The 10,532-nt window shown below is 41.2% G+C and overlaps 1 protein-coding gene across 2 annotated transcripts; it reads right to left on the reverse strand.

The window, feature by feature from the left end:
- Nucleotides 1-3,058: 3,058 nt before the first annotated feature.
- Nucleotides 3,059-9,476, reverse strand: stmn3 (stathmin-like 3). 2 transcript variants are annotated; one of them, XM_079510288.1, is made up of 5 exons: nt 9,372-9,476; nt 5,567-5,662; nt 5,197-5,378; nt 4,813-5,004; nt 3,059-3,434 (listed from the first exon to the last, which is right to left on the reverse strand). In XM_079510288.1, exons 1-5 carry the CDS (start codon nt 9,388-9,390, stop codon nt 3,372-3,374), a joined length of 552 nt encoding a protein of 183 aa, XP_079366414.1. In that variant the 5' UTR covers nt 9,391-9,476; the 3' UTR covers nt 3,059-3,371. The 2 variants fall into 2 exon arrangements, with proteins under 2 accessions (XP_079366414.1, XP_079366413.1); XM_079510287.1 differs by having other exon boundaries at nt 9,318-9,421.
- Nucleotides 9,477-10,532: the final 1,056 nt, after the last annotated feature.

Raw genomic sequence — 10,532 nt, forward strand, 5'->3', positions numbered from 1 at the left:
AGGTCTTTTAGCCAGGATGTCGTGGCAGGGGGGCTAGGATTTTTCCATTGAAGCAAAATGCGGCACCTCGCTATGAGGGAGGCGAGGCGAGGGGGGGTAGGCCTGCACACACACACGCCTAGACACACACACACAGAAGAGACGCAGACGCAAGTGTGCTTACACCCTTTCTTGTGACTTTTGACAGCTGGTGGATGGAAATGATGCTCCCGCGCGGCTTCAATTTGCCGACGCGTCAAGTTGCAGCATGCGGGCGTCATTTCCATCCACCAGTATAAAAACCCGGAAGAGACTGGATGAGGCGTTTTGTGCGGCGAAGGTGTGCTTGCGCCCACTTTGCCTGAGCCATTCATTCTGATGTTGTTCTTCTGAAGTAATAAAACCTACAGTGATCCCATAATGATTAATAAGCTAAAAGCTTATGACTGCAACTTGTTCCTGTTCGCGGATGACTCAGCACTTCTGGTCTCAGACAGGCACAAACTGTAAGTTGAAAAGGCCCTCAGCTCTGAACTCGTTAGAATCTGCACCTGGCTCGCTGATAAAAAACTTTCTTTACACCTGGGAAAAACTGAATCCATTCTCTTTGGATCAAATAGTAATCTCAGCAAGGCAGACAGCTTCTCAGTTAAAGTAGGTGACAATATTATCACACGAAAAGATGAAATTAGAATTACCTATACCGTATCTACAGTAGGTTCCATCCTGGAGGCAAATCTTTCTGGTGATAAAATGGCACCAACGTCATTAAGAAAGTCAACCAAAGAACACGATTCCAGTACAGGATCTCCTCACTGGTCAACAAAAACCCCTTGAGGACCCTAACACGTGCCCTTAATTGTACAAGGTTTCTTCGACTATGCATGCACCTCTTGGTACCACAGCACCTCAAAGGCCCTTAACAAGGCTCCAGACTTCCAAAAACAAACTCCCCGAACCCACCTCACCCCTGCCCATTTTGATAGGCTGGAATGGCTTAGAGTTGACGAAGAGTACAGCATCTTGCAATGGGTCTGGTCTACAAGATTTGCTACAAGATACCCATGTACCCAAGATACCCATGTCTAAATACGTCCTTAATGTCAACGAAGTCCACACTCACAACACCAGAGGGAGTTCAACAAACCACATGCAAGCGTGCAACCCAGATTCGGCTCAAACAAGAGATTAAATTAATTTCGCTCCTATGGAGCACCCTACCGATAGCCATTAAGACATGTGAATCCCTTGACTCCTTCAAAACCGCTCTCAAAGAGCACCTACGGACGGCTGCAATTTGAAACTGGCCCCTGTAAATTTAAGTCTGAGCTCCCCCACCCCTTTCTCCCCATATTGTACATGTTTTTCCCTTTTTTACTCTCATTATATGATGATTTCCTGTTTTCTTTTAATAGAAGTGTATATTTGTACGTCTCTAAATGTTCTGATTAATTGAAAATGGTCGACCCTGTATGTGCATTACAAGTGTAATGCTTAATCATGGACCGTCCACAAAGAGGACAAAGTAACAGTTTTTTGTATTGACTTAATCAATCAATCAATCAATCAATCAATCAATCCTAAAATACTGGTTATTCTATGTAGTTGAGATATCACATATATTATATATTTGAATTGCTGTCGTTAAAAAAAATCGCCTTTGGTAAAAGTAGGCCTATATATTTTAGGTCTATATACTTCCTCTTTGTCTGAAACCAGTGCTGAAATATCCTGTAGGTCTTTAAGACCGCTAGATGGTGCCAGAGCCTATGGTGCTAAACAACCAAAACAACGGCCAAGATCTAGATTAGGCTAAAGGCTACAGTAATAACACAGTATGTTGCAATAGGCTATAATAATGTCATAACTGTCACTGTGGGAAAATTGTCTCTGTACCACCACCATACACAAGAACTTTAATTATTTTTTCTCTGACTTAAATCAAATTAACTTGTAGTTTATTTTGTGAGGTTTGGGAATATTAGAATAACATTTCATGTTGAATAGGCTATATCACATCCTCCCATGCATGCGCGGGAGGGCACCGTCCGAACCACGGAAATGAGCTAGCCTTTACATGATCATGGAGTATTAATATTAGCCTATTAGTTAACTTGCCTTAATATGTCGCACAACTGGGTGTGGCTTTGTCAAAATAATTGTTTACGAAAGTTTGTAGATCCATTTTTATTCACTTATTATTATTATTATTTACTTTATTATTATTTACTAGCCTACTAAAGGAGAAACCACCATCTTAGCCTATTAACTATTTCAGTATATTTGTGCGCTCGAATAGGCTACATAGGCCTACTGTAGTAACATATCTACAAATTTCCACTCCACACTCCACACTCACCTCATGCTCAGGAATCAAGATGTATAGCCGTTATTCCCATCCCGCCGACGACACTTGATGAAAACAGTCTGAACAGTGAGTGAGCACCGCCTGATAGCAGCAGCCTATATCTATCAGTCGAGAACATTTGCAAGTAACTCCCATTTCCTCGAGGCACATGATCATGTAGGCTAGCTATTAAGTTTCGTTTTCGCCACACTATGAAAAAAAGGAAAACGTGTAAGGGAAGAAAACAACACCTAGCCCCATATGGTCCCTCAGTCCCTCCCTATGCTCATTCTGTAGCAGGTAGGGACTAGGGACTGAAGGACCATATGGGGCTGAACAACACCATGCTCACTGCCCATCATCATCAATGCTGTTGTCCTGTGTTAACCAACAATTAGGAAGTTTTCATCACTGCAATTCTTTATCTAAATCAAATTATCAAATGAATCTGGCACTGTGGCTGATCACTATACTCAGAGTAGGCTATAGGCTACTTATTCCCTAGACTCCCTAGAATCCCTAGACTCCTTCAAAACCGCTCTCAAAGAGCACTTATGGGCAGCTGCAATTCGAAACTGGCCCCTGTAAAAAAAAAAAAAGTTAAAGCCCCCCCCTCTTATTTCTATGTTGTATAGCCTACACATTAATAACAGGATTTAATTATGAATAAACCACACAATGACTAGGAGGACATACAAAATAATTAATTGACAAATTATTGAGTTTGGCTCAGAATTTGACTTTATTTCAGGTATAATTGCCTCAGGCTCAGTGTGTCTATGAATTTGCTATGATGTCTGTGGTGTGCTGTGAGATAGAGAGAGATATGGAGGGAGAGAGAGAGAGAGAGAGAGAGAGAGAGAGAGAGAGAGAGAGAGAGAGAGAGAGAGATGATAACCTATTTTTTGTGATGATAAACCGGTTTGTGCTCTGGAATTGAACAAGAAGAGTACATTGATCACACTGAAGGTCTTGAAATGTCACATTAACTTGCATCCCAAATTTGGCCAACAAAAATAACATGGTAAAAGTGTATAAAACGTCTTCAACTGGAGAGATCAGCAGCCTGAAGTTCTTTGTTCCTGCGTACCACAGCTGCGTGGACTTCCTGTGATGATAAGAAATGAAACTATCAGACACAAATGGCAGAATGAAACTTTGAAGGGACATTTTTCTTTAAAAAAAAAGAAAAAAGAAAAAAAAGAAAGAAAAATGAAAAATACATTCTTTCTCAATAGATCTGCTATTGAACCTTTATTTTTTTGAATGTTGAAAAATGTTTGTATAGCGTTTGAAAAAGTTTAACATCATAAATATTCTCTTATGGGTTAGGGTTATGGAAATTGACACTTTTTAATTAAAAGTTGAAAACACTGAATTAAAGTGTTTTTTTCTTGTGCTCTCAGAAATGATACTGCCAATTAATTCCTGCTAAGCCTCGGTACCCGGGCTTTTATTTTCTTTCGCATTCGGCTAAAACATTCCAGCTTAACCCAGTAGCATAATTATTTACAAGATGTTCTTGTATTTTATCCCCTACGTTTCAATAAATATAATTGTGTAGCCTATACAAATAAAAATGCTTTATACCACTCTAACAAGTGCAAGCTTCAGCATGTCAAGTGAGTCTACACCAGCGGTGGGCAACTTTGACAATGGAGAGGGCCACTATATTTCAACACTCACTCCCTAGGGCCATATATTACGGTCGTCGCAAAAATAGCCGATCTACAAGCTCAAAACGCGTCGCGCTGCGACGCGTTTTGAGCTTGTAGATCGGCTATTTTTGCTATATTCGAATTGAAATTTTGAATTTTTGCTATTTTTTTAATCAGAATCCTGAAAATTTATATTTTTCATTTCAAATGCCTTTAATTATACTTGTGTTGAAGCATTGAGCTACTAATTTAGACTGAAGTAATTAAAGCGGGTCATGTTTGCATGTTGTGGAATTGTAATCAGCTGAAACCAATATTATATCAGAATTCTGACATTAACCTGAGGGCCGCATTAAGTGAAGGTGGGGGCCGCATGTGGCCCCCGGGCCGCCAGTTGCCCACCCCTGGTCTACACAATATCAAGGTTTCAAGGTTTTGTGTGTAGCTGTGTGATAGTGATAAGGAGGTAACAGTATGTCCCCGGTATGACCAAGGGCAAGATGGGAAGGGAACTTCACCACCGAAAATCCAGACTATGAATAGGCCTTAAGGGATGACACACCGCTCATTCTTTATATAATAGATTTCCACCAAGGGTGTATTTATATTCAATGAAGATAAATAGTTTAGCAATTGCAATTGTACGTCTCTAAATGTTTTGATGATGTGAACAAGGTGGACCCTCTTGTAAACAAGTGTAATGCTTTATTGGGTCGTCCACTCACAGTTAACAGTCTTTGTATTGAGTTGTGCTTGAAATGTACTGTAATTCTGCAATATTTCAATCAATCAATCAATCAATGCCATATAGGCCACTAATCACAGAACCTTCTCACGGAGCCGCTGCTTGAGTGCATTAAGGTGGGCTTCCCGGTTCTCCTTGAGGACCTCCATCTTGTGGTTTAGCTTTTCCTCTGCCATCTTGCTGAAGTTATTGTTCTCCTCGCGGGCCCTGTGGAGGACCTCCAGCTCATGCTCCCTCTTCTCTGCCAGCTGCTTCAGCAACAGAGCTTCCTGGGACTACAAAGAGATTGAGATGAAAAGTTTATGGTGAGATGGGACAGATACAACAAACTATAATTTAGCCCCATGGCTAGCTTACTGTACTAGATGATCCCATGACTAATCTGGACACTACATGGCTGGCTTACTGCATGAGTCATGACCATGTGAATATTAACCTGCCAATATTAAGATGAATTATGTGTTTACCTTCCTCCTCTCTTCAGCCACCTCAAGCCTCTTCTGGACCTCTTCCAGGGACACGTCCCTCTTCAGCGGTGAGGGGAGGGGATGGGAATGAGACTTGTCTGGGGAGCGATCAGACACGTCCTTAAGGATCACCTCAAATGCTTGGCCGGATGCACGCTTGTTGATGCTCTTCACTTCCAGATCTGACAATGGCAGAATTTTAAATTGTGAGTTTCTTCAAGTTGTCTTTTAGATCTTAAGTAAGTTCATTGTGTTTTCACTGCCCTCCTAGATAATGCACAGGATAAAATAGAGAGACATTAGCGTATAATATGTTTGTTTGACTAGACATATACAGACGGTAGATAGTCTCATCGGTAGGACCACTGACCTCCATACTGATAGAGGCTGTTCGCCTGTGGCTGTGGATAAAAGCAGGAACAGATCAAGGACAGCATGGACATCTCCTTGATCTTGTCTGTGTAGGCTGTGGCACAAGGAAAGACAAGGGTAGAGTAACTACAAGAACTGCAGCAGAGCAATCATGCCACAAGCATCTCCTGATAACCTGAATATCTGAGGTGAATATTCAGGCTTATGTCTAACAGTTTCGATGTTTCCTTCACTACGTGCATTATTATTATTAAGTATTATGATACTGTGGGTTAACATAAGTGTTAAATAGCTCTATATTCTAACTGCAATCATTTGTACTGACAATATTCACACTAGTGTGGATGCTGAGTGCATTCATATAATTTGCTATTTAAAAACGTATCATGTCTGGAATATATCACTTAGGTCTTTTGATGTACGTATGACCTCACAAGGGCATGTGCCCTGAGCTGCCTAGTATCTCAGGGAAATATGAAAGACGTCAGACGATAAACATCCTAAAATGAAGACCACCCAGACTGAAATTCTAATGCCTTCTAATGCATCTTTGTCTGAGTTAATTAATTAATTAATTAATTAAATGCTTCTGCATGTACCCCGATGCAAATTGAATAAAGGAAAGGAACTACATGCTTGCAGTTCTCTGAGTTTCAAGTTATCTTTAGATCTTAGACAAGATTGAGTATTGTGGCTGCTCGCCAGGCAAGGGCCAAAGTACAAGGAAGTGAGTTGGATTTCTTGCCATTTAACGTCAACCAGGCAAGTATGTACAGTGTAAATATAGTGCAGTAAGCAATTCCCGAAGAAGGAACATAACCAGTTTGTGGGCATTGTAAAAGTGTGTTCTTTTCCTGCAATAGGACACCTATTATAACAGGCATTGCTTTTCAGTATGCAAATAATGCCCTAACTTCCTTTTTTGCTCTATAGCCTACTGTTCTTATCGGATTTATCACAACGTGTTGATGTAGATCGGCTAGTTGAAAGGGCAGGGCATTGATGAAATGTGTGTGTGTGTGTGTGTGTGTGTGTGTGTGTGTGTGTGTGTGTGTGTGTGTGTGTGTGTGTGTGTGTGTGTGTGTGTGTGTGCGTGCGTGCGTGCGTGCGTGCGTGCGTGCGTGCGTGCGTGCGTGCGTGCGTGCGTGCGTGCGTGCGTGCGTGTGTGTGTGTGTGCGCGCGCGCGAGCGTGTGTGTGTGTGTGTGTGTGTGTGTGTGTGTGTGCCCACATATGGAGATCCCTGAACACTCTCTAGTAAGGTACGTCACACATGTTTGCCGTAATAGACTGGCCTCCGAGTACTTTGAGAATGGGTACTGCACTAATGGACTAAACACTGTCATTCACCTGCTGCCTGTACTGATCCTGTACTGAAACAAAGTTCTATATGACCTGAGTGTTCAAAAATGCATGCCTACAATGATCATCGATTCTGAGAGTCTGTCTACTTTTGGCAGGAACAGAATCATCAGTATAAATCAACCCTTAGAATGAGTTCTACACTCAACACACCAGTCAAACCATAATGTTGTCAAAACAAGGTGTTGTCTCTTTTAGATGGGGCAATCCTCATTACATTGGTGCTTATGAGGATTAAGGTCATTATGAAATATAGTAGTGGAGCTTATATTATTAAGCAGAAGAAACTGTGAGAAGGAAAAACTGTCTATAACCACCCCCACTCCCCTGTGACAATTACTTTGCCCGCTGGAAAGGATGTTAAAAGAATAAACTTCTGGGATGTTCTATGGTAACAGCAGGCTTTGAAAACAGAAGAAAGAAACAAAATTATATATATATATATATACAAATTTTGTATTTGGTGGTGTCTGTGCTGTATAACCCGAAGTGCACTTGATGTTGAAATACACACTCTGTAATTCAAAACATACATTTCAGAGATTTGACACCGAATGCCAAGCAAAAACATAGGCCTTGTAAACGGTGTTATTACAGGTGTTATTGTTTTGTTTTGTTTCTTTGTTTTTGTTTTTTACAGCAGCATTTTAATGTTCCTGGTGTTGCTGACATTGCTGATTTCTCAATATCAGGTCGCGGGACTCTGAGAGTGCAAACATTTTGTACACTCATAGTTACATTAACACTGAGGATTTCACAGTGTAGATTAGATACTGTAGTCATAGATAATAATAATACTAATATTATATAATAATAATGGCCTATTAATGCATATCAAACTGGGGGTCCTTGAAATAAAAACGGTTGAGAATCACTGGCTGACTGTCGAGTGCGTGTGCTGGCTGAGAGGTCATTCATTATTGAGATGTTCATCAGGGTTCAGCTCAGCAGAAACAAGACACAAATCTCACTGAGCAGTGTACTATACTCAAAGTGTACTCACACATTCACAGGAGCAGGCATATGTTATATAACGGAGTAAGGCTGGGTCCTTTCTGCCAGTGTTCTTCAAGGTGCAGTGATTATTTTGTGTGGGTTAAAATAAGTGTTAAATAGCTCTATATTCTGACTGCAATCATTGCTATAGTCATAGTGTTTGTTCAATAACAGGGATGTCCCTGTCTCTCCAGCTGGCAGCTCTTAACAGAAAATGCATTCTCAGATCGGGATACCAATTTCATCCAATCAGGAGAGAGACCTCATACGGGATACACGGGACTGGAAGTAGTGACACAAAGACATGAGCAGATAATAAATGATTGGCTGAAATTGGCAACCCCCCACCGAAAATGTATTTTCTTTTTATGAAAGAGCTGGAGAGAGAGAACACAGAACAGCTGTTACTCAACAAATACAACAGAACAATAGAGCTTTAAAAAGGTTTTGTTTTCACCAAACAATATCACAAATTTTACACTACCTTTACGTCACATGCCCGTTGTCAGTTCCCTGCAGTGAGCTGTCTGCTATCTTACAGCCTATTATAGCCTTGGGTGAAACAGACCCGCACCTAAATCACTCAGCTTTATTGCAATTCTAGTTGACCGTCTGCTCCTCTGGGGGTAAGACAAAACCGAGCCAGTTTTTTGCATTACAGAATCAACTTTAGCTCCTGGTGTAGGCACGCACGCACGCACGCACGCACGCACGCACGCACGCACGCACACACATCTGCTATTTTCAATAAAGATATTTAAAGTAGTGTGAAAACAGAAAATGTATAGAGCCCTGAGGGTCAAATATAGTGGTTAAGTATAATGTGCATTTAGGGTGGTGATAATGATGATGCCCTCAAAAGCGATAGCCAGATTCCATCCAGAATACTCCTGACAGTCACAATGTTGGATGCTGGATGGAATCACCTGCATGTAGCAGCAACAGTATATTTAGTTTGCCGCACTGCATGCTGTGTTGCTCAGTCATGTTTTTTTGCTTCTACAACATCTACCGTGCTTTATATAGCAAACATTTAGACACACCTTAACATAATCAGAAAATAGGCAGGTAAAGAAGAAAATAGACATGAAGATTTCTATTAAAGGAACAATATTCTACTCTCTCTGGAAGAATATACCATACAGTTTATATAGCTGTTTATGGGTATAACTAATGTACAGTATGACTTTGGCTGCATTTCAGTCCACATTTCAAGTATCTATAATGTTGCAGTTCCAGTTGCATCTGAGAGAGAAAGAGAAAATCCCAGTCACCATGACAAGCTACAAAGATAGACACCATCTTTGTAGCTTTATGCTATCTCCATCCTTAGATTGACCTAAAGCGCCGTACCACTTAAACAGTTCTAAATAAACAACCCTATCATACTCACACATTTTACCTCCGAGATGAAACAAATTATCTGTGTCGGATGCTCTGCTCTTACCTGACACTGTAGTGGCCATGGTTCCTATAGGTGGAGGAGGAGAGTGCAGACGGATGTTGCCGGATGGAGGAGAGGAGAGAATGTGAGGGAGAAAGAGGAGGGGAGAAAGGCTGGGCGTTTGTCTGTGCCCCTGAGTGGTGCAGTGCACAAGGCTCAACGCGTCACTCTGAACAATGGGCAGCCAGTGGGACTGTGTGTGTGTGTGTGTGTGTGTGTGTGTGTGTGTGTTGTGTGTAGTAGGCAAAGGGGTTGCACCCCATCATCAGTAAAGGGGGTGGGGTACAAGAAGACAGGCAGCACAGCACAGCACAGCGCACACACACACACACACACACACACACACACACACACACACACACACACACACACACACCTTAATATTTAATACAGTCAGCACATGACAGAAGAACCACACCATTTGTTTTGTTGGTGTCTGGTATGGGAAGGCTTTCAGAGTGAAGCTGACTGTAAGGAGGATGAGTGGGGGGCCAGTGGGGGGTATAGGTCATCTAGGCTGACAGCACAGGACATGACTCACCTCTTGTGACTCAATGCTATAGATTGGGGATAAGATGCAGGCAGTCAGAATGATGGTGGAATGGATTGGATTTGCATTAGAAGAGAACATCTTCAACAGAACAGGTAATAGAAGGAAGGAGAAAAACATTGATCAGCATCAGAGGTGATCATGTACAAAATTCCTAGAGTGTCTTTTATCAGATATTATCAATCTAATCTAGGCATGTCAAAGGCAGCTGTATAGCTATTACAATTTGGTGCTGCAAGTCACAATTCAGTTACATTAATCACATAGACTATCACTGTTCCAGAGCCACAATTGATTTACTGCAACATTCATGGTGCTGTCACCCATGTATATGAGGGCAATGGCACTGATTTCAAATGGAAATGGCGCATCAAAATTAGGTGGGTTTTAAATAAACCAGTCAGGTATTAAAACTCCAATATATAGTCACCTTTTTAGCCACCTATATGCTAGGTGTTTGGACGAAGTTGAATTGATACCCTGGCTGTACATCATGAAACAAATATTCCCAAAACATTTCAGTCCTGTACAATGTACTGAGCATTACTTCAAAACAATTTGTCTCTTCAGATATTTTCAGATATATCTTCAGATATGTTGCATCATGGGTTAAT

The sequence above is a fragment of the Electrona antarctica genome, assembly GCF_951216825.1.
Source record: "Electrona antarctica genome assembly, chromosome: 9".
Lineage (NCBI taxonomy): Eukaryota > Metazoa > Chordata > Actinopteri > Myctophiformes > Myctophidae > Electrona > Electrona antarctica.